The sequence below is a fragment of the Chiloscyllium plagiosum genome, unplaced genomic scaffold (genome assembly GCF_037043375.1).
Source record: "Chiloscyllium plagiosum isolate Xiang-an unplaced genomic scaffold, Cpla_swu_hap1 HiC_scaffold_19, whole genome shotgun sequence".
NCBI classification, from domain to species: domain Eukaryota; kingdom Metazoa; phylum Chordata; class Chondrichthyes; order Orectolobiformes; family Hemiscylliidae; genus Chiloscyllium; species Chiloscyllium plagiosum.
Genome location: NW_028270157.1, coordinates 28,806,621 through 28,831,716, shown reverse-complemented (window position 1 = coordinate 28,831,716; position 25,096 = coordinate 28,806,621). Strand labels below are relative to the sequence as shown.

Sequence of the window (25,096 nt, the reverse complement as noted above, 5' to 3'; positions counted from 1 at the left end):
TATTTTTATTTGTAACAGACAAGTATTATAAACTGTAAAGTATTTTTGTACAAATTTCCTACTTTGGTAGCATGATATTTATCGTCCTCTTAAGGTTTCGGGAATCTTCACTGCTAATTTGTAAGGGATATGCAAGATGAAATAAAACAGTAAAAGCATACATGACTGCAGTAGTCTAGTTTACCTAAAATACAAATACAGTATAAGATACATTACTGCTTGGTAGTGATCAGAGATGGATGTCAAAATTAAACACTTTTCTGCAAAATGATCTTTTAAGGAAATGAAATAATGAATATTCTGTCTTTTTAAACATTATTTTTATTCATGGTAATTGGTGGTAATTGACGAAACAGAATCAGATCACATTTTTAAACAAGTTAATCTTACAAGTCAGTGCAAATTGTTCTCCTAAAACCAGTTTAAAAATACTATTGTTAGAACCTCCAACTTCTTCACAACATTAAATCTCCTCCATGAAAGCATGCTACTCCTTTAACTTATTGCACATTTCCTCTTTTTTTTTGGGGGGTTTGGCATCATCTCATTTCAATTTTCTTCTTTGAAAAGCTGCTTTACTTTCAAGTTGTGTCTTGGGGGTGAGTAGTCAAGTGCCAGCTGCCTAAACATCTTACAGGCAAGAGGTGATTCCACCAAGGATATCTACAAAACAAAATACATTTGGCTGAGTGCATAAGATAGGTACTTAAATTCCCAACCGCAATACTATCAATGGTTCTTAGCATTCGTTGGCACCAGCATCAAAAATCTTCAGTTATTTTTCCTTTAGTTATAAGAAGCCAAGATTTAGTATCTAGAACTTTTAGCAGCTTGACAATTCCACACTATATTGATATTCTATGTCACGTCTTTGACCAGGATAACCATTAGTGCAGGAATCAAGAACCATAAAAACCCAACAACGTGGAAGCAGTACTAACCACCACTAACCAAGGAAATTACCTCGGGTGCATTACAGAAATGCCAACTGGTAAGTGCTTAATGGATAACATGTTTAGAGATGTGGTCAATTTCCATCTTAACTGTATGCAGGGAAAGTGAGAATAGGTGACTACCAGATAGTACAGAAGACCCTGAGGTGGGTGACAAAATAGCATGTCAGATTGGTACCGTTTTCATAAAAGATAAATGTGGTTCTGTCTACAGAATTTAGGGTATTTGGTTCCAATCGGCTAGCAGAACCTTAAAGCAGTAAAAATGGAAAACAATAAAAATGCAGCACCTGTAGCAGCATCCATAGAGAAAGAAACAGAGTTAACAATTTGAGTCTGATATCACAGATGCTGCCAGACTAGCTGAGTTTCTCCAGCACTTGTTTTTGTCATTTTCCAACATTTTGTTCTTGATCTCAAAAGTTGTAATATCCAAATCACTCGCCATACCACACAAATGATTACAGCAATGAATATAAAGGAAGATGAATGGACTGCTGGGAAGTGGTACATGAGGGAGGGATTGGGAACCAGCTCTGTGGAACACTGCATCTGTCCAGGCCTGATGAGTAGCACCCAATCAGAGCTGGAATCAATTTCCACATGGGGCAATTTACTGGTGTTGCAGGAGAAAGTTTAAACTAAGTTGGCAAGTGTTTTGCGAACCAAGAGGCAACATCTGAGGGAACACCAGAGTGCAGAAACATTGGGAAAGATAGACATCACAATGTCATTAGACAATTGAGAGTAAGAGAGAAGGTCAAAAAGCCTAAAGTTACAGTGCGGCAATTTAGATCAGTGAGTTATGACAACGAAGAAGGGTCACCAGACTCAAGTTTGCCGCATCCAGGGAGAGAAAGCAGAGTTTCTACAGCAATTTTTCTGTTTTGGTTTCTCTCATTGGTTCTAATGAAATACTAATAAGTATAACACTATGGAGAATACCTTCACATAAATTACAGTTGCTCAGGAGTTAAACTAAAAAAAGAGTTGTCACTAGTGCTGTGGACTAATGTTCCCTTCAATAATTTTTACCCGGAACACTGCTGTGCTTAAGGCATCTTTCCACGTGACAAAAAAATCAACTATGGTCCAATATTAATTATTCAGACATTTACACCAGCTCACAGATAGTATTACCTTCGAGCATTTTTGTGGTGATTTCTCATCTTCCACAGTATTACCAATTCTCTTACTGCCACAAGACCAAGGTGTTGAAACTTTATTAGAACTTGCGACCTCCTCTCCAGTCATTGTGACTGGAATATCACTTGTGGTTCCACCACTAGTTTGAAGAGAGCTGCTGTGCACAGCTGTTGTACTTTTCAGCACCTCACAGTCCCTGTTTTCAAACTCCAGACTTTGAGGTGACCAACTGTAATCTTGTGCAAATGCCAGATCCGCTGAGAAGGAGTCACCTTCCTGAGGATCCATTTTGCCATTGTCCTTTCTTCTTTCATTGGCTGTGCAGAACACAGAGTCATCCACTACTTGGACAGAGGGCATTAGTGAATCGAACTGTGCTGAGGCCGCTACTTCAGGTGTGGAAGGCACTCTCAAAAGCACGCTACATGGTTCCTGCTTGGTCAGTAATCCTGCAGTTTTTGAAGTGGATTCCATTTCTCGTATTTTCTCTTGCAGCAATTCACGCAGTCGGGTGTTTCTGTGAGGGCTTTTGGCCGTCACTGCTTTAATAAAGTCGTCCTCAGCAGTAACAACATAGACACGCTGGCGCCCTCGTGTGACTGCAGTATAGATGTGCTGCCAGTTCTGTCTTCCTGCTGATCCTACAACATACACAACTGTGGCAGCTTCAGAACCCTAAAATACAAGTGGCGATACATTAGAGGTGTTCTAAAGATTAGGGTTCAACAGAATTTATTACATACTAGAAATGACGCTAGACTGTGAGTCAGCTAGAAATGCTGAAATTAGTTGTGGTATTCATAGATAAAGGATAAATCATTGCAGTTTCATTTCCTAGAAAATGATTAGATAAATGTCCTACACAATCAAACAATTGATGACCGGTCATCCACATGAAACATTATTCCTCTTTTCAAAGATGCTGTTGGAGCTGCAGAGTATGTTCTGATTTTTATTTCAAGTGTCCCTTCTGCTATTTTATTTTGAGGACCGAAGGGTCTGTTTCTATGTTGTACATCTCTATGACTCTAATTACAATTAAAACAACTTACTACCTAGACTTATCTTATTAGAAATCATTATTTCTTCAACTACTGGATTAAACTGCCAATTATGAACTGAGAGAGAGTAAAAGGAATCAAAATGATACAGTATTTGGACAAGATTTATTTGAGTCAAAGGGTAACTCATGAATATAGCCCAAACTTAGAGTCACAGTGTCACAGCTACCACACCACAGAAAGAAGCCCTTTAGTCATCAAGCACATAGCCACTCTAATCTCATTTACCGTCACTTGGCCTTGCATCCTGTGGAGTTAAGTAAGTGTTTGCCTAAATACTACTATATATTTAATGCTTAACCATTCCAACATTTAAAGTCAAACCGGTGAAAGTGCAGCTTGGTGTACAAACCGATAACAAATGAATTGATAGCTCCTTTCCTTACCTGAAAAGTATGGATTGTTTTGGCCCAAGCATGTTGCAATCTGCACTCTTTCATTACACTTTTATAGTTCACTAATATTTGCCGACTATCCTTATCATCCAGTAGCAAATAATGAAAGCTTTGGTTCTTGACTTGTTCAATTTTATACTGCAAACCAAACAAAACAATTTTTAAAAATCCATCCAAATGTAAGAAACAGACTAATTTTAATTGGTGTGCATTGGCAAAATCAATTACATGCATTGTGCTCTGCCTGAATTTCTTTTCCTTGGAAGCAACATGTGCAAAAAGTGATCAATTTGCTATTTATTGTCTGGGGAGAAAGATTAAAATTACTAACTTATGAAGTATATTATAACTTAAATTCTTCGCATTCTAAATATGATTTAGTGAGAATTAGCTAGTGAGTTACTGCCTGTTTTCTACTGCTACCCCTGGATCCTACAAATTCTCCAATTTCTTAAACTGCGTTGATTTTTGCTGGGACACAGTTCATAGGCACCAGCGAGCTTTCAGTGGCCAGCCCAAGTACCTATTTCTCATGCCTCTGTCCAATATTCTTCACAATGAGTCCATTGCATTTTACCCAAGTCATGTTCTTCCTATCTTCTCACTTTCCTTCTTCTTCCACACAAACCTGACCCCTGCAGCATTAAACATGCACATCTTTCACACCCTCTAGCTGAGCTCAAATTCTGACCAGAACCAAATACTACTACTTTTTTCCTTAGCCAAGGCACTCCATTAGTTAAAGAAAGCATCAGTATTTCAAAAAATTCCTTCTAACTTTAGAATATCCCAAACACAACAGGAGTGCTAAAAATATTTAATACAGGTAAATGCAAAATAATATCATTTTAAAAATCTAATTTAGTAAACAGATGGTTGTAAGGAAATAAGACTAAATTTTTTAACTATGTGCAAAATGGTCACTATTAAAAGCAAATTAGTAACTACAGATCGTTCTGTTATGACACGACATTTGCATTCCTCTGCAACCTCGTGCTATCAAAAATCACGTTGTGGAATATCCCCATATCTATTCAGTAAAATGTTCATGTTATCCAAACAGCGTCCACAATTAGTCAACTGTGTTATGGTCAATTTGCATTGATTAAGTGTGCGTTATACCAGAACAACTTGTACATGGCTCTACCTCAGCGATAAAAAAGATTTCTCCATTACAAAGACGAACTCGTTTCTCTTCTTTTGATTCTGACTTTGTCTGCGCCTCTGATTGTTGTGTAAAGTCTCTGACATATCCATTCTTTGAACAGCACACTTTGTCCCCAACTTGGAAATCAATCTTGTTTTTATGATTTCTGAAATACAATCAAAATTTGTGCAACTTGATCACTGGAAAACAGTTTATCAAAAATTTCATTACTGCAGCATGATCTCCACTGTATAATGCACATGACAAACCATGAGCTTAAGCATAGTGGAGGCAGGATGTCCAAAGTACTGGAATAAGTCAGTGTTATGAATTTTTGCATATCTTTCCAAAATAATCATTTGTACTCCGTTCTCCATCTTCACACTATTCACATAATTATTCACACCTTCAGGGTCTGGAAGGATGTTCGTTGTGCAGATAACATTATATGCAAGTTAAACTTTAAAAGAGAATAGCAGCAATTAAAAAAGGAGGCAATAGAATAAAGCAACTTATTTTTATAGCTTTTGAAAAGGCTCAAAGTGATCTGAACTCATTTGGCAGTGTGCCAGGAAGTAACAAGCAACAACTTGGGTAAAGAAAACCCAATGTACTAGGATGCATTCTGTGGGGAAGTGGCAAAGAATTCCAGCACCCTACACCATATTTACTCGTATCTGAAGTGAAAGTGAAGCTGGATGAGGTGGGATTAAAATCAACCAAATTTAATTATTTTAGAGAACTAATGAGTTCACTATTCAACACTGCTTCAAAAAGAAAAGCAAGTTGGGATAATGAAGTACTGATATTCTCCACATGAAAAACAAGAAAACCAAAACATTTTAGATGTTTCATTCTGGGATTAAAAAAAAATTCCTCTGCAGGGAGTTTAGAACAAAGGGAAACAGCCTTAAAAATTGTAACAGCTTATTCCCACAGTTTGAGAAGCATAAATTAGTCTGTTCAAGGACGATGTCTAGATTAGAGTGGTGCTGGAAAACCACAGGAGGTCAGGCAGCATTCAAGGAGCAGGAAAATTGATGTTTCGGGCAGAAGCCCTTCATCAGGAATGCTCATTCCTGATGAAGGGCTTTTGCCCGAAATGTCGATTTTCCTGCTCCTTGGATACTGCCTGACCTGCTGTGCTTTTCCAGCACCACTCTAATCTAGACACTGATCTCTAGCATCTGCAGTCCTCACTTTCGCCTTGTTCAAGGACGATGTCTTATATAACAAGGGGAGAGGAAATCTAAAACTCCAGGCTAGGCCAATTGAATATTTCTAAAATGTAATTACTAGATTTTTGCTAGCCAAGGATACTAAGGGTTACAGAATATGAATACACAATTAAGATCAGCTGTGATCAAATTAAATGGTAGAACAAGATGCAAAGGAGATGAATGGTCTTTACCAATTCCTATGTTCCACACTACATAGCAGCCTAGTAGCTGGGAATACACTAATAGATGCTGTTTATGACTCTTTCAAATGTTTCTTTTAAAGTGTATGTTACTCATGTATCACTGCAATAATGTAATTTCAATAAGCACTAAACTTGGTACTCTGTGGAAAATCTTTATCTTTACTATCATTCTGTTACAAGTGAAAATATAGGCAAGATTAATTGTCACACAGCTAGCAGCACTCCTTACCTAATCGAATGGCCTGCATATTGCTTGCAGCAAAGTTCATTAATTAATTCACAATCCGCCCTGTGTAATAAGAAGTCAGAAATCTTAATGCAGATTAAGGCATCAATTGACGTTTGAACAGATGTTCAATATTACAACAATCTAGTTCAAGATAAAAGACAAAACAGTCAATGCAGCCTAGGACTGCACACACAAACAGTAAAATTTGAACTGCTTGAGCATAGCATCTCAAATGCCATCTAAACCTATCAAAATAAATAAAGCATTATGTCACACTTTATAGTTACTCTTCAATATGTATAATAAAAAATAACCAGTAGAAAAGAATGAGAATTGGAATTGAAGCCACACATTGGAAAACAACTACCCACAGATTTCCCTCCAAGCCAAACACCACACATGGAACTGTTTCATCATTTCTTAATAGTGCCTGGTTCAAACTCCTGGGAAATCCCCTAATAGCACTGTACAATAGACCATACTGGATGGGCTGAAGCTATTCAGGGAGGCAGCTCATCGCCACTTTCTCAAGGGCATTTTGGGATGACAAATTCTGCTGCTATCAACTACCCATGAATAAATAAAACAACACATTGGGCCTCACTTTCTACAAGAAGTGCTAACTTAAGATATATTTCCGTTATGTCAAAGGTGAATAGTGAAAGGTCATTTTCTTTCTTGTAACCGTATTTTAAAATAGAAACTTGAATTTGCCCAATCAAAAAGAACACTAAACAGTGATAACCAGAAAACAGCTGCAGAGATTTCTTCTAAAGGGCAAAGTAGAAGGCAGTAGAAAAGGTTTGACTGAGGCTAGTTGGATAACAGATTATGACAGCAGATGAACTACAGTGGATGCATGAGGTTGGCATCAACAGACAGGTGTGGCATTCCCCGACAGCAGTAGCTATAAGCAGTAGCAATTTAGAGAACAAATGATTTTCACAAAGGCCATTAAGATAATCTTAGTGTATGTAAAGCATTGATTTAAAAACTAAGCAGCTTGTGGTTAATATCTTCAACAAATCTCAATTTACTGCAAGTTTATGTCATAGAATCATACAGAACAGGCCTTTTGGATTATCAATTCTATACTGCCAAAAATATGCTACGATCTAAACTAGTCCCACTTCTCTGTACTAGGACCATAGCATTGAATGTTATGAAAAGTACCTTTTAAAGTTTTTGAGGTTTCTTATTTTAACTACCTTCCCAGGCAGTGAATTCCAGACACCCACCGTCCTCTGGGTTTCTTCAAAACCTTCTGCATTTCACTTTAAAATTATATTCCCTTGTTATTAACTCTCCAACTAAGGGGAACAGTTGCTTTCTATTCACACTATCCATGGCCCTCATAAGTATTTGATGAATGGCAGGCCTATCAGATCACTTGCTGACCTTCTTTGCTCCTGAGAAAACAACCTGATCTTATCCAGCCTCTCTTTATCGGCAAAATGCTCCATCCCAGGCAACATCCTGGTGAATATCCTTTACAATCCCTCCCATTCAAATCAATTCCATCCTGTAGCGTGGTGACCAGAACTGCACACAATACTCCAGCTGTAGCCTAGCCAAAGTTCTGTACAGATCCAAAATGACTTCCCTGCTCTTATATGCCATGACCATTACAGGACACTTGCATTTAATCCTTGTTAACCACCCTATTAACCTATCCTGTTACCTTCAAGGATCTGTGGACAAGCATTCCAAGATCGCTTTGCTCCACTGAGCTGCCATTCATGAAGTACTCTCTTATGTTGTTCCTTCTTTCAAAGTGCATCACCTCACATTTATCAGAGTTAAATTCCATCTGCCACTGGTCTGCCCAATTTGTTCATACCCTGCTGTAACCTGTCACCTCACTGTCAACTACCCAACCAATCTTTGTCAATCACAAACTTAATTATCATGCATCACCTTCCCAACATTCTCATCTAATCATTTATGATCACAAACAATAAGGGACCCAGCACTGACCCCTATAGTATGCCACTGCACATTGGGCAGTAAGTTATCTTTCACATTCCTGTTTTAGTTTTTGCAGTGATACCTGGGCAGAAACACTATGCGTTGAATCCATTATCACCTTTCTTAAACATATAATTACCGTCTAAACGCAATGAACTGTGAAGTCTCGTCATCGTCTAGTCCTGGGGCTTTTGAGTTTAGTAAACATTCAATAGCTTTTTGAAGATCTGCCCCTGACAAATAAAAATGTAAACATTGCCATCATACTTTAAAATACAGTAACCAGACAAACAAGAAATAAGTTTTCACATATTTAAAATTTTTAAACAAGGGTACTCCAAGCTTTTTAAATCAGCTCAGTGCAGTTTTCCTGTTCCCAATGACTGGGAAGTTGAGAACACAGTCTAAGGATATGGGGTAGGTCATTTATGGCTGAGAGGAAGAGAAATTTCTTCATACAACTTGTGGAATCCTTGGCCACAGAAAGCAGTTGAGGCTTAAAAAAAAAAAAAGGATGTTTTCAAAGGAGTTAAATATGGTTCTTAAGGTTAATGAGTTAAAAGGGTATGGGGAGAAAATAGGAACTATTTACTGAGTTGGACAATCCGTCATGATCATAATGAATAACAGAGCATGTTTAAAAGGGTGAAATGGCCTACTCCTGGTCCTATTTTCCATGTTTCACTCTGGTTCTCCGTACTCTTCAATACAAATATGCATCTGAAACATAAATACTATGCCCAAATCTAAATTCCCTGTCATCTTTAGAAGTTCAACCTACATAACAATGAGTTAATAGCATTTATTTGCATTCATTCACCTTAACAAAAATCTGATGTATATAGATCAATCCAAACTCCCTTAAGATGTGCAAACTGCGGCATCACAAGCATAAAGCTGGCACTGCATAGACAGAGCGGTGTTAGGAGCCCAGGTACAACTAGACCAAGCACACAGATTTAATTCAGTACCAGCAGGAAAGAATGTGTAATTATTGGATGAGAAATTTATAAAAAGGATATTTATATTATAAATGTGGACACAGGAACCTATAAATATCCATCCAAGGGTTACTTCCCAGCCTGGCCTCAATTTTGAGACTTGCAGGAAAGGTTCATGTAAGTGCAGACATTACCAAGTCACACTGCTTTGGCCCTCAGGCAGGTGGAGCAGGGCACACTTTTATTACTTTCATTCTTTCAAGAGTAGGCAACCCACCTAAAAGATACTTGTCGCACTATCCAAGTGCTTCTAACCTGTCTGCTCTTTAAATCATGATGCCCATTCCTTTCTCCCAATCCACTCTCCATGACGCCTCCTACTTACCTGATCTGAACTCCTGCCACTTTTAAATTTGGGACTGCCTCCAATCTCAGTGGTATCCACTGCTCCAACCTGAATGGCAGCAATTCTCTGAAAGAGGACTTTGTCTTGAGTGAAAGGCAGATGTCTCATATTGGAATAGTGATGTCTATGCCCATCACTGTACCATATCACATAACTAGTTGTGAGCAACCATGACTGGCAGGATTGCATTATCCACCATGTCTCCAGCGAGCGACCCAGCCAATGAAAAAATAAATGCCCAAGTGTTTGAGGTAAAACATCCTTTCCTGATTGCAAGTCCAAGCATTAAATCAATATGAATCATTTCCAGACTCACCGGTGGAATTATGTATGGAGGGTAGAGAAACAAGAATGAATTTTTTATCAGGTGTTGGAATGATGACATCTATGGACTTTGATATGTGCATCACTGCGTCATATTGCAACTCCTTATATGTAGACTTCAAACCCATCTCAGCAATCCTAAGAAATTAGAAGTCATGAAAAGTGAAGTGGTTACATCAAAAGAATGCAAGTCATGAAAACGATTTCAAAAACCACTTTCCCTTTCCCAACCACCTTGATCCCCACTGTTTTTCATCTTGTCTTCTGAAGATAGTGACTTATGGGTAGCAATTGCAATTAGTATCTTGCCTTGAAGGAGATGACTGACATAAAGCTTTGAGTGAGCAGATAGAGCTCACACAGAACACACACATTCAGACAATCTGCTTCATTAATGCCATTGAAGCACCTGTACAATGTGGAAGGTAAATACAAGTTATGCTTGGACCAATGCCCTTATATATATAGCTTTTACATTTCTCAGGCATGCAGGCTAGTAGTAAACCCTTTCTTTTATTTGTAATTCATGCAGAAACAAAATGAACACTAATCAGAAAATTAATACACAAAAGGAAAAACAAAGTGACCAACAACGCAAATGACACTAAAGCAACAAAGCAATCTTAAAGTTGCCAAAATAAAACGAGAAGATCCAACCGCACGTGTCAAAAACACATCAAAGCAAACAGACTAGTCAGGATTATTGTGCTTATATATTAAGGCAGATCATTCAAAATTCAACAGAGGACAATAAGGTGGTTGTTGACAGAGTTTGTAAATGATTATGAGAACATTACAGGAAAACTATTTCAGTTCAAGTGCATGCATGAGAGTAGACAACTGCACTTCTGAAGAAAACAAAGAGACATACTTAGCAGCATTATCTATGATCAGCTGGCTCTCTGCACGATGATTGGTTGGTAGTTCAATGCTCCATCTAATGCGGTACAAACTGGAAAAAACATCACTTAACATGTTGCCTGGCTCGATGCTTGGTAACTGTCTAACATCACCTAGAAAAAAAACCAAAAGATGTAATTTTATATATCACAAAACTAGAAAAAGCACACATAGAAACACTGTTCAAATCCAGGGATGACCAAACAACAGTGCACTGATCCAGCATTTTGAAAACTTTACAAAATACTGCAGATGCTGAAAATTTGAAGTAAAAACAGAAAATGCAGACCTGGCAGCATCAGTCAAGAGAAAAATAACATTAAGTTCAACTGGTTCTGCATTTTCTGTTTTTGTGTTTAAACTTAATCTGCACATGCTCATTCTCGCATCAACAATGCACTAGTTGGTCATCAAATACATTTATTTTTTCAGTCCCCATGAGAAGGACATTGCTTCAGGCTGATCTCCTGCAGCTCCTCTTGGGATAACCAACTCCACAAAGCATACTGAATTTGAGATCCGGTCTCAACTATCAGCTCCTCACTCAGGAATACCCATCATTTCAACCCCGCCATTTGAACGCCATTGCTGGTGATTCTTTCCATCCATAACTACAGAGCCAAAGGAAAGGAAAAAATACTGAAGCCTACAAAAAGGAAGGAAAATACAGAAGGAATAAAAAAAGTAAGGAGACCACCAATGAAATTGCTGGAGAGAGGAAACATGTAGAATGGATGGATGATGGAGACATAAGTAACAGTCCAAGGATTTGAAAAAATACAAATTAGATTAGGAATTATACATGATGTTTAAATCAGAATTCTGCATGACTCAGACAATTTAAATCAAATGGGCCATGTCATATGCTCTAAGAGGCTGGATACCTCTGATAGAAGAGGAAGCACTTCTAGACACAAGGAACATAGTCACGTAGAAACTGATATTCAAATTAAAATCTACAAATGTATTATTACAATGACATACAAACAGAATAATCAGTACATTTCTGTAACAATGAGAATAATAGAGTCATAGATATACACAGCACAGAAACAGATTGTCTGGTCCATCTCATCCATGCCGACCAGATATCATAAGTTAATCTGGTCCCATTTGCCAGCAGTGGCCCATATCCCACTAAACCCGTCCTATTCATAAAGTTATGATTTTTCTTTAAACAGGTAAAGCTAACTGGTCATTTCTGGAAATGTTCATCAATTCACTTTCACCACATTGTTGGCTGAAATTATATTTCATGGCAGCACTGAGGTTGGAACCAAGTTTACTTAACACCATTTGTAATTGTACTCTATAATCTGTTTCCCTCTGGGTGACATGTCAAAAGAAAACTGAAGAAAATGCAAGTAATTTGCACTGCATATTAATGCATTCTAAGAATGAGTAGAACTCTGATCATCAGATACTTACCAAGGATTATAAGTTTTTTGAGATTGGCATGCTGCATTAGCAACTTTAAAACAGTACTTAGGATACGCACGGAGACCAAACTTCCCTCATCAACAATCAGTACCTGGACATCAGAAAACATCCAATCATGAGGTTTCCCGGATGCAATTGATTTCTCTGTAGCCCAGAAATTCCACATCACCTGTTTATAAAAAACACAATTCAATAGTTCTTTATTCAGACAGATATGAAATTTACATTTATATTTCTCTCTAATCAATTTTCAAGTACTTAAAAATGTTCTGTGCAATATTTACTAACCAAAACACAAGTGTATAAAACCTCACTAACATCATTATAGCTACTACTATTTCTAATACCAATATTAATGCAGTTCCACATGTTCATTTTTTTAATCCTAAAGAGTTATAAAACCTGAAAATTGGAATGAATTAAAGAAGTTTCCAAAAAGATTGATGACAACAGCTAGCCTTGCTAGCAGAGCCCACATTTTGTGATGCAATAAATAAATGACATCCTGTGGATGAATGGCTAACTTGAACAGATCACTTCTCATGCATTTAGCAATGGACTAATGGCCATTTTATCTAAGATGGTAGCAGATGGAGCAGCTCTGCTTGCCAGTTTCTTTCTTTTTTTTTGCCTCTTTTCTGCAGTTTCTCTTCACTTCCACCAATTACCACCACCCAATCCCAACCTTTTAACTTCGTAAACTACCCTATCTGGAGGGAATGGAGGAGAGATCAAGTCCAGCTAGGGGCGGAGGAGGACACCAAGCCCAGGCCAATCTAGAAGATGAGTCCTGGAGGCAAGTGACAGGCCAGAGGCCGGAGCAGGAGGCAATCAGAGCCTAGTAAGAGTCTTGGAGGCAAGTCTGGGCTGGAGGCCAGCACGTGGAGGCAGCAAGGGCTCATGTTCTGAAGGCCAGTTGGCACAGACTCAGGTGAAAAAGGACTATAATTTGAGTACTTAAAGACACTTTCTACTCTTATTCTGGAGTTTGAATAGAGTTCTTTTTTTGAAAAATTTGCATTTTTTCGCTAAATTTTCTTTGAATCTTTCAATTGTAAAAAAAATCTGAAGTACCTGTACCTAAGATGCCACTATTGAGGCGACATTACAAACTTTTCACTGCTTGTGTTTAGATTAGAGTGATGCTGGAAAAGCACAGCAGTTCAGGCAGCATCCGAGGAGCAGTAAAATCAACGTTTCGGGCAAAAGCCCTTCAGCAGGAATACAGGCAGAGTGCCTGAAGGGTGGAGAGATAAATGAGAGGAGGGTGGGGGTGGGGAGAAAGTTGCATAGAGTACAATAGGTGAGTGGGGGAGGGGATGAAGGTGATAGGTCAGGCAGGAGAGTGGAGTGGATTCGAGTGCATGTGACAATAAAGGCTATTCTATTCTATTTTACAATTCATTATCTTGAAAATGTGCCAAGTCTACCTCAGATTAGGGTAAGGCATCTTAAAATTTAAGGAACAGATCAAGCTAGTTCTTTTGTCCTGCTACACAAGTAGCATTCCCACTAAATGGATGCTGCTGTCATCGAGCCAAGATGATGTTCTGCCTTTCACACAAATGAAAATGTTGCATATGAATTTCAGTGTTGGCTGATGCCATGTATGTAGGCCACACATCCCAATGACAGGTAGATCAAATCAGAAAGCTTATTCCTTCAGCTGTTAGCAACAAACAAACAAAGTACTGACCACCCAACCAGTCTCTGCTTGCAAAATTCAAAATACAGGCATGTCCAAAATTAGATGTGATTCTGCAATTGGACAAAGTTTGCCACTTATTTCTTAATATGAAAAGGATTATGTTGACAATAAATTTAGGATTGTCAGTCAGTGTCTCCTTAGTTGTGAGACCTGGAGGCAACATATGACATGACCCTGTTCTTGGCAGACAGATATAACATACAGACACAAAGTCTGATTTAGTACAACAAAATAGGTGACATGTATTCGTTGGTTCATTTCTCAGGGCAGTCCCTTGACCAAAGTAAATTGACACTGTTTAAAAATGTAAACAATGCTTGGCAGTTAATTGACAGTCACCATTAACTGGTGCATTTTACATGGCAATGTCTCTAACAATTCACCTGCCAAAAAGCACTCTGCTCGCATACAGTATGAATATTACTTCCCCCCCCCCCCACCATGTGGATTTCTTTTGACTTGTCCTCATGAGTGCAAGACAAAAAGCTTTGACAAAATATGCCTTTTTCAGTGTTACTCAAGTTACCTATTAACAATTAAAAGAAAAAATACATTTGCAATGAAAACAGAAGTTAAAAAGTCATGAACTTTTAAAACATCTCAAAATGTTAGTTATTTTTAAAATTGTCCTGAAGAATATGGATATTCCATAAATAAGTAGTTTTTCCAAGGTCACAGAGTCTGTAATTTAGAACTTAGTAGGCTAAAAAATAAAGTGACTCCTCATTTAACAAGATATAACTACAGTGGAACCTTGATTATCCGAAGGAGACACGGAAGGGCAGTAATTCGTTTGGTTAATTGAATCCTGGATAATCGAATGCTGGATAACAGTTTAGCCATGCATTGGGACCTTGCGATCTTGTCGGAAAAGCCGATATTTGAATAATTGAATGCCAGATAATCGAGGTTCCTCTGTATTTCCCAGTGGCTTTTACGGAAAGACTAACAGTATAAATGGGGAAGTTCAGGGTCTTTGGTGTGACTGGGGTATATAGGGATTTCAAAATCACATTGTGTGGAATCACTGGCAGCTACAGCTGCATTAATGCTTAACTGTGTGTGCCTGCACTCCAAATGATTGTCAGTTTCAGAGAAGTGATGATAGCAAACACTGACAGTATTGCTGTCATTACTGGCATAAACATCAGGGTCATTATCCTGATTTGGAGATTTAATTAGAGATGGTAGTGGATCACACTAATACGGCAGGGAGATAGGGAAAGTCAGAAAAGAAAATGGAGCTGCAACACAATTTGAAGAAACGACCAAGCTTTTCACCAACAGCTTCAACAACAAAGGTGCTATTAAAGAAACGCTAACATCAGAAAAGGTAATCAAAGCAAGACTAAAGACAGGAATTAAGAAATGTTCAATCTCGAAGCTTAATCGATAAATTTTTCAGTAAAATATTCATGTTGAAAACAGACAAACAGTAACAGGAATTAAAGTTTTATGGGAGAGTTTCTTATAGTGTGGAGCACAATCCTGCTATCACCTGACTTCCAAATTTCCAGCCACGATATGGTTTGGAATTATGTCTTTAACACATTACTGTACTTGGCTCTGAACTAAATACTCAAAACTAGCTTTGTCAAAGTTCTAATTTATATTTCAACTGTTAGCAGCCACTAGAATTACTGTCAAGATTCTTATTCCCATATGCAATTGGATTCCAGCACCCCTTGATGGCAACCAGTAAATGCTGCTTCCAAAGTTATTCTGACCCTTTCAGATTCTCCCTTAATATAAATAACCAAAATTATCTTAATAATATAGTCTAATGTAGTGAAAATATACACCAGTTATTTTTTGAAAGTTGAAAGAAACTAACCAACAATTCACTGAATGTTTACATGTAGTCTGGAGTAATACATTGCTCAAAGTTTTAGGCTCTCTTTTTGACCTCCTACACAGGAGCAATAGAAGTGTTTTAGGAACTTTCTTAAAAATCATGTTTACTTTATGCTAAACATGTTAAAAGATTTGAATTATCCACAAGTATCATTGAATGGCAATTACCTGGTGTAAAGTATAAGCATTAAACCCAGTTTTTTTCTTTAAAAGAGATGCTGCCTTTCCAGTTGGTGCAGTGAACAGCACAGATACCTTTCTGACATCAACTTTGTCAACAGAGTCACCATTGGGAGTTTTGCCCACTGGAATATCCCAACTTTCAGGAGCCCATTCATCCTGCTCAAGATCTCGACATGCTTGCAATAGTTCCTCATTATCTGCACTCTCCATATTTTTAACTACCGTGCTGAAGATGTGGCTGACAAGTGTGGTCTTTCCACAGCCACCTTTACCACTGATGACTGTAACAGGATTTTCACACATCATGATAGCAGCTTTCAATTGATAAGAATCCAATTTAACTTCTTCAATGTGCTCTGTGTTTTCAGGTAGTGTTTCCATTTGTTCTGCAGTACTGGCTTTTGTCAAAGCTTCAGATAGAGAAATGTGCCAAGGAGGTTTATTCACAAGTTCCTTTATACAAGATGCAATTTCTTTCTCATAGTTATAAAAACACTTGAGGTACACTCGCCTTTTTTCAATTATGATTATCTTGGAGTCCTTTAAAAATTTTAGTGATTCCCATGCACTTTGAACACTGAACTCTGATGAGCGTAATGCAGTCAGTTCATCAACTTGAACGTAGGTGTGCCCCTTACTCCAGCAAGTCTGTTTCAGCTTATCATAAATGACCAAAGCATGCCTTTGTAACTCTGGAATTGTCTTCATTAGGTCAGCTTCCTCAAAGGCCAACAAGGATGCCTCACAACCAATCAGTTGTAGCTCCTTTGAAAGAATCTGTCAACAGTAAAGGAAATGTCCTTCAGAAATTATTATTGAACTATTTAATGAGACCATCTGCACCTTAAAAGGATCTTGGAATTTCTTAAAAGACTTAATAAAAAAAGGTGGAAGGTTCAGGATTAGAAACAGGTTTACAATGGTATTGTTTCCCTTAATTGTGCATTGTGTTTGCCAACATTTGAATTTTGTTTTTTTCCCTCTCACAAACACAGCTACTATAGTCAATGAAACTTAGAAGAGCAATGCAGATGAAAAACTACAAAGTTTAAATGCTCAGACAGAAAATAAAACCAACACCATACTTGGGATTTACTCATATTGACAATTGTGCAAACAGATGTGCTTACTTGACTGAATCCTAGCTTCCATACTGCTGTCTGAATCAAATGTTCCAACTCCTCCAGAATATGCCATGCACGGGGCACTCTTCCATTTTCCTCTTTCGGCATTAAAATTTCCAAGAAATGCTTCGGCAGAAGTTTGGGCAGGATCTCCATCAAGTTGTGGAACTTTAACGCATATTGCACATATTGGCCTTCAACTAAATTATTGCACAATTAATAATGTGAATCTTAAATGTTATCTCGTATGCATATGCTCACGTGCATTCATTTAGCACGCAGATTGTTTTGTTAATGGCAGTCATTTAAGGGTTGTCATAGTCCAGTTCTAAAGCAAAATTTATCAGATTACAATTCTGAAAGGCAACTTGGGATGTTTTCCTATATTAAAAGCACTGCAAAATACAAGTTGTTATCATCAACATAAACAGTCATCCTAATATCACACAAAAAAAACCCTGATTCCTTTTATAAATTTTCATTTTATTCACTCAGGGCATGCAGGCTTCACCGGCAGGACCAGGTTTTACAGTCTTTCCCCAATTGTGCTTTCGAAGGGGACAGCTCATCACCATCTTCTCAAGGGCTATTCAGAATGCGCAATAAATGCTGGTCCAATCAAAAATGCCCACATTCACTTCATGAATAACTAACCACTTACTTCAATTCTGAAAAGGTCATTGAGTTTGGCAGTGCATCCAATGCCATTCCCATCCTCTAGTCAAAGATTATACATGCAAGAGTAGGCTATTCAATCCTCAAATGTGTTCTATCATTTTATACGATCATGAGCAATGTAAACAAAAATGTTTTGTTTGCAATATGACTGAGCCAAATCATGACCCTGTCCGACATGCAGGGACATGTAATTCTGGCAGCAAATACGAGAATAAAATTGCAAGTTGGATTATGTTCTTCTCCCTACACCAATATTACAGAGATCAAACAACAACCTGACATACATCTGGCGTGAAATTGTCTAACTGGACATAAATCAGAGATTAAACCCGAGTCCTGCTGCTTAGAGATACAGCACACAATGCATCTTACCTACTGTATCTGACACAAAGTTCCACATGCACATTTTCCTCATTTTGATTTGTTTTTGTCACATGTACCGAGATACAATGAAAATCATTGTATTGCATACTAATCAGACAAAATCATAGCTTACACAAGTACATCATGGTAATAGAACAGAATGCAGAATATGGTGTTATATCTACAGACAAGGTGCAGAGAAAGATCAACTCTTAATATTAGAGGTGGTTCAGAAGTCTGATGACACTGAGGAAGAAGCTGTTCCTTAATCTGTTGGTATGTTTTCAAACTTTTTTTTTTCCCAGTGGGCAGAAGTTACAAGAGTATAAACTGGAGTGGAGGGGGCGCCTTTGATTATGTTGACTACTTTCCCAAGACAGTGGCAAGTATCAATAGAAGGAAGGCTAGTTTGTGCATTCACAATTCTCTAATTTCTTTCAGTCTTGGGCAGAGTAGTTGCCATACCAAGTCGTGATTTAACCAAATAGTTGCATCTGTAAAAATTGGCAAGAGTCATTGTGAACAAACCGAATTATCTTAGCCTTCTGAGGTAGTAGAGGCATTGGTGTTCATTCTTGACTGTACCATCAATGTAGATGGACCAGGATAGATTGTTGGTGATATTTCCTCAAAGGAAGTTTAAGCTAAATTACCTCTGCCTCAGGGCCATTGATGCTGACAGAGAAATGTCCTCCACTCTAACTATAGCTACAAAATGAGCCACACAAATTCAAACACATTGCTACTTCTAATCTTATCAGCATGTGTGGAAAATTGGAGCAGCTGCACACGCACAAACGCTTTGAGAGAATGTTGTGTGATCTGTCTAATATTTTCTGAATAACTATCCAGATAAGTACATCAGAATTGAAACATTTGCAAAGAGTCCCAGAGATAAAAGAATGGCCTTTTGGACCCTATTAGACTGCAACAGTTCAAGGAGGCACCTCACCAATCACCCTCAAGGGCAACGAGGGACAGGCAAGAAAAGCTGGCCAGCCAGCAATGCCCATGTCTTACGAGTGAATTCAGAAAAAGGTCTATGCGTTAAAACTTTGGCAGGGTCCAGAATGCACATCTTAGTCATATGGCCAGAGATCAGAAGATTCAAGCTCGTGTATAGCAATGATGTTCCAGAAATACTGCACTGGTTAACCAGTGCTGTGATTTTACATGAAACAGGATATAAACTAAATGACAGCAATCTTCATTGAATTGAAAGCAGCGTATCAATATTAGCTTTCAACTACAAATACCCTACACTGTAGAGAACAAAGTGTGCCTTGAGACAGAAGCTATACTTCAGGTTTTATAGTCCTACCTTTTAATTTTGCTGTACTTCCATATGCCTGTGATTATGAATGACATTTGTAACTTTATTTTTAAAAATGCAATCTGAAGTATTCACTTCTTGTAACGCTATCAACTAATAGAGTAAAAACAAACTTGGCTTCACCTTTTATAGATAGAACTATGAATTCTTATATTTCCTCTCTGTTAATATTGGTAGCTTTCAACCAACAGGATCACAAAAAAGTACATTCAGTTCGGAAAATGTACCAGGTGGTGGTTATTTTAAAATTCCGAATATTAGCTCGCATTAGTAATCATAAATCAATTGGGTAGGGCTGCAAGTCCCCTCCAGGTTGAATTCTGAATACTGCAGGCAAATGCTGTATACACTAAACTACAGTTACTGAAATTTGTGGATCAAATTGTTAAACTAAAGACATTCAGACCACATAAAATCAATGAAACTAGTTTGTACTTGAATATTGAGCATTTCGACACAAGCAGAATGTTAAAAGAAAACGTTAGTTTTTGGTGCTGGGAGTGATTTATTAAGGAAACTTCTGAAAATCTGTAATAAACTAGCAGAAATGGTGAGAAACTGTTTCATGAATTTGGAAAATTGACTTTAAAATGCTTCATTGTCCAAACATCCATTTTGGCTGCACAAAAAAGGACCTGTAATTGATATAATAACCTGCAAATGTAAGTAAGTGTTTATCATTCTAAACTTCTTGCACTGCAGTTCGACAAAACATTTCTAAATGAGCTCAAAAGATACTTCTATAAGATTTATCCATTTATATCAATATGCACACCAGACAGAGAATTTTACTCATTAGATTTAATGGGACAAAAGATATAAAAGAGACCTCGGGGCAACTTTTTCCATGCAGAGGGTGGTCCATGTATGGAATGAGCTGCCAGAGGAAGAAGTGGTGGAAGCTGTACAATTGCAGCATTTAAAAGGCATTTGGATGGGTATATGAATAGGACGTGTTTACAGAGATATGGGCCAAATGCTAGCAAATGGGACGAGATTAGGTTAGGATATCTGGTTGGCATGGATGAGTTGGACTGAAGGGTCAGTTTCCTTGCGGTATATCTCTATAAATCGATGCTACTGAATTCTGAAGATTACGTACAACGTTTCAATACAGAGCAAAATCTATAATCCAAAAAGCGACACAAAGCTTACCTGAACTATTTATGGCTGCAATAATGCTTTTTGCAAAGTTTGGTTCTTGTGTTGCCTCCTTATCTGCAATCCTTTGTAAGGTCATCAACAGGTTTGAAAATTCAAGGTTACTATCCTCTGTCAAAGTCTCAATAAATTGTTTTTTATGTTGCTCATGAACTTTACATGCTGTTAGGAACAGGCTGAAAATTTCCTTTCTTTGCTTTGCCAGATGACTCCTCAGACTGTAGGATGTACATTGTAAATACCATTTCTTCTGGATGCACTTGATCTTTGCAGCCACTTTCCACCATGGGTCTGTAAAATGAAACCTTCCAGACACCTTGTAAGTTCTGTTGGAGTCAAGGTCATTGATTTTAACTAGGGAAAGGTAGATAAATACAGAGATATTAAGTCTGACTGCTAACTTAAGGTTTCAACACTAAATCATTTACTTACATCTCTTCCAACTAATTTTGCTTTCAAAGATGCCCACCTTCTCATATGAAATCACTGAGGAAATAAGAATAGTTTTAAAACTGTTCTGTAAGGATTCATCATATTGCATTTTCAATAATTTGTTAACAATGGCTTTCATTTGATCTAAATAAGGCTTATTTATATGATATTTTATTCCCTACTCAGTTTTACAACTTTCCTGAAGATGTTGTACAATTTTATGCACAGCTGCAGTGAAAGAAACATTCAATCTTGGTGTTAATCAAGTACTGTTCTAAAAGAATGCAGAATTTTGAGTTTTAGGTACAAAAGCAAGTTCATGTATGCCCAATACCTCTAAATCTTTACCAACCGTCTTTCAATCCCTCCATTTGTAATAAGGCTACCACCTCTAGGTTCAGGGCATTTTGCAATTGTGTTTGTCAGAGGCTGTCTTCAAATTACAATCACTACGATGACTTGCCTCTGAACACTACACCACCCAGACTTGGAACGACATCACCATTTCTTCCTTGTTGCTGGATTAAAATCTCGGAATTCCTTTCTAACAGCTCTGCTCAAGTACTAGATTCTTGTTAGATTCACAGGAAATTTGAGTGTAACCTGACAAACTGCATGGTTGTGCCCGGAGATGAACCTCCAGGCCATTTGCTCCTTCCAGAGTATAGCTTTAAGGATACTGGCTGCCATCTTATATCTTTCCAAAAAAAAACACTTTCACATGCCATCACATCAGAGCTAATTGCTTTGATTTGTAAGTAGCCAATCTGTTTGCATTAATCATCCAATGTCAAAAACTGCAAAATCTTGAATGATACCCAAAGTATATCTCCTAACATCTTAAAATGTTGACAAATAAGATAACTATACAATTTCAAAATGGATGAAGAATGGCCTTCATTCACAGGCACAATCACAATTGCTGAAACAAGCAGAAATATTCCTTTCCCCCAGTTCCAAATGCTCATTATCTTTTCATGGTTTTCTCTACTCTAATTATCTCTACCATATTCTGTGTTGATCTTGCAATCATGTTTATTAATTAAGATGCTTTATCACTTTTGCAGTTACTGATTAGCAAATCGTCAACCATAAATCTGAGTATTTCCAGCATTTCTCGTAACATCACTGTTGCACTTTTGACCAAGTGATATAATCAGAGTTTTTTGGCGTAGTTTGTTCCTATACAACAGACTAGATTTTTCTGCAGTACAGCCAATACAAGTGATCAGTTTTCACCATATTACTGCTGTTAAAATGATAGTAACTCAACCATGCCTTCAGTTAAATCCAAAGTTGCTGTCAGTCATTCCATACTTCTTCACAAAATACTCCGGATTGCAAATGAGGCAAGAATCTTTAAGCCAAAATATACTCTCTCCTTGCTAAAACAATTCTTGTAAAAGACATTGAATATTGTGAACCTATAGAGTGAAGTAGAACTGTTTTCAATAATATATCAAGCCCAAATTCTTTACTCAAAAGCCTCATTGTCCCTGAAAAATTAATTTTATATATTGAAAGGTCGACTTTTGCCACAAAATTAAAAATTCATATTTTCAAAGAAACACTTTCTTTAAAACTCAATATTTCAGCTTGTAACTCTTATGCCCTCTCACTGAAATTTAATTAAAATCAAAGGATAAGTAGTACATTTATTCCTGCTTCACTATCTTCAGAATATTTCAACAGCCCATTTGCCACAAACCATATCTGATGTGGATTTTTCACTTTGCAGATGTCAATTTAAATCTGATTCAAAGTCAAAAGGATTTCCAGGTGTGCACGAAGAAAAATCATCCAGGTAAGCAGTCAATCATGCTGAAGTATTCCCATACCAGGAAAGAAATTAAACTAAACAGGTCATGAGGGCAGTCCTGAGCTGGAAGGTTGGAAATGGGGTAAGGTGGACTTCACCAGTTTCCTCATTCCCCTCCGTCCCCCACCTTACCCCAGTTCCAACCTGCCAATCTCCTTTCCCACCTATCTGCTCCACCCTCCCCTCTGACCTATCACCTCCATCCCCACCCCCATTCACCTATTGTACTCTTTGCTACCTTCTCCCCAGCCCCACCGACCCCCACTTATCTCTCCACCCTGGAGGCTCCCCTGCCTCCATTCCTGATGATGGGCTTTTACCCGAAACGTCGATTTTCCTGCTCCTCTGATGCTGCCTGACCTGCTGTGCTTTTCCAGCACCACTCTATTCTAAACTCTGGTTTCCAGCATCTGCAGTCTTCACTTTTGCCTAGTTGATTTTAAAATTAACTGCACAGCCAATTAATGCGTTCAACAGCAATTATGAATTTAGAACGCTGATAAAACCTATTCAAAAATTTTGATTTTTCATGGTTTTTATAAGTGAAAACCTAGTCAGTTTCGTTTTCTGTTGTGTAACCTCCAGGGTGCAATCAAACATTCGTAAGGGAAAATCAGCAACAGCTTCCAGATTACGGGGTTTAATTGAACCTGTGCCGATTCCAGGTGTTGCTACCAGAGTCAGAAGAGGAACACCAATGAATATTAATAAAAATTGCTATCATTAGTGTCGCAAAATCTACATCATTGTGATGAGAGGTCCAAATCTAACTTCGCCACTGACCACAAAATCTAGGCCACTGTGCACATGCCACAAATTAAAAGACAGACAATGCCGGGAATATTTTGCAGGTTTGGCGGCATCCGTGGACAGTGAGACACAGTTAATACTTCAGATCCGAAATCTTTACTGAGGTCACGAGCCTGAAACGTGAATGGTGTTTCTCTGTCCACATCCTGCCAAGCCTGCTGAGTATCCCGAGCTTTAGTTTTAATTTAAGATTTCCAGTTGCTGGAGTACAAGACCCGTTGCAGGCCACTTCAGTCAGTAAGGAAGTGAGGTTTTACCAGCGATTGTCTTGCTGCTTTGCACCATAAACTACATTTGAACAAACTACAAAGAAACGTTTTGTTTTACCGAACCGCCGAGCAACAGAAGAGGTTCTGACGGAAACTGCGCCGTCAGACACGCTCATCATGTCTTGGAGGTCCAGGAACTGCGGGTCATCATCATCCTCGTCCTCTGTATCTGAACCTTCCTTCGCTACATCGTTCTTTAAAGGCAAAAAGTATCCATTTACAACAAGGGACTTGCCCAAGGCCGCGCGCTGCCTGGACATTGCGGCAGATCCTGTGACCGATCCAGCCTGCTCACAGCGATCTCAACTCGGTCCCACCCTCCACCCACTAACACAAAAACAGGAAGTTGCGGGAGAAACTCGGCAGGTCTGGCAGTTCCCGTTGGAATTCAGCTGAGTTTAACGTCTGTCACTCACCAGCAGAATTTAGTAGCGATGAAAAATGTGACATTTACTCTGGGGAGGGGGAGCGGTCAGCAGGATAGATGGAGCCCAATCCCTTAGAGAGTGACAGAGAGAGAAAGAAAGATATTAAAAGGGTAAGTACACAAGAGATTATGGATAGCAGACCAGTACATAAGAAAGGTTGAATAAAGGATAATAAGAGTGCGATGATGGGTTAGGTATGCTGAATGCTTCCCATGTAATATGACAATAGGCCTAGGAATACCTGACTACGGGTGACTGTGCTAAAAACAACCCATGCCGTACCAGGACCAGGTGAGGGGTGGGTAAAAATATGGAACTTGGAATCAGATTCTAAAATCCTAGAAGCTGCCAGATTTGCTGACTTTATCCAATGATTTCTGTTTCCGATTCCTCAGAGCTCAGCATAACTGAGCACCCTCACATCCAAGCTAAGCCCAGCACAGCCCAATTCCCTCAGGCTAGCCCAGCATGATCCAGCACCATAAAATGTAGGAGCAGAATTAGACCATTCAGCCCATCAGGTCTGACCTGCCATTCAGTCAGGCTGATATGTTTCTCAACCCCATTTTCCTGCCTTTTTCCCATGACCCTTGATCCCCTT

At 38.3% G+C, this 25,096-nt stretch overlaps 1 protein-coding gene and 1 long non-coding RNA gene across 4 annotated transcripts in view; one reads left to right on the top strand and one right to left on the bottom strand.

Annotated features, from left to right (window-relative positions):
* Positions 1-298: 298 nt before the first annotated feature.
* On the bottom strand, positions 299-24,475 carry helb (helicase (DNA) B). Its single transcript, XM_043709641.2, has 13 exons — positions 24,126-24,475; positions 20,732-21,091; positions 17,209-17,402; positions 16,064-16,855; positions 12,322-12,502; positions 10,865-11,006; positions 9,986-10,131; positions 8,462-8,555; positions 6,355-6,414; positions 4,703-4,868; positions 3,547-3,693; positions 2,094-2,774; positions 299-663 (listed from the first exon to the last, which is right to left on the bottom strand). The coding sequence occupies exons 1-13, from the start codon at positions 24,325-24,327 to the stop codon at positions 550-552; spliced, it is 3,279 nt and encodes a 1,092-aa protein (XP_043565576.2). The 5' UTR covers positions 24,328-24,475; the 3' UTR covers positions 299-549.
* Positions 943-25,096, top strand: part of LOC148146744 (uncharacterized) — a 30,281-nt gene continuing 6,127 nt past the window's right edge. Inside the window, exons 1-2 of one of the 3 annotated variants that reach the window (XR_015760421.1) lie at positions 943-991; positions 22,908-22,973. This is a non-coding gene — a long non-coding RNA (uncharacterized LOC148146744). Of the gene's footprint in view, positions 992-22,907; positions 22,974-24,466; positions 24,606-25,096 lie in introns of those variants that run through there. The other 2 variants (XR_015760423.1, XR_015760422.1) reach the window with 2 other exon arrangements.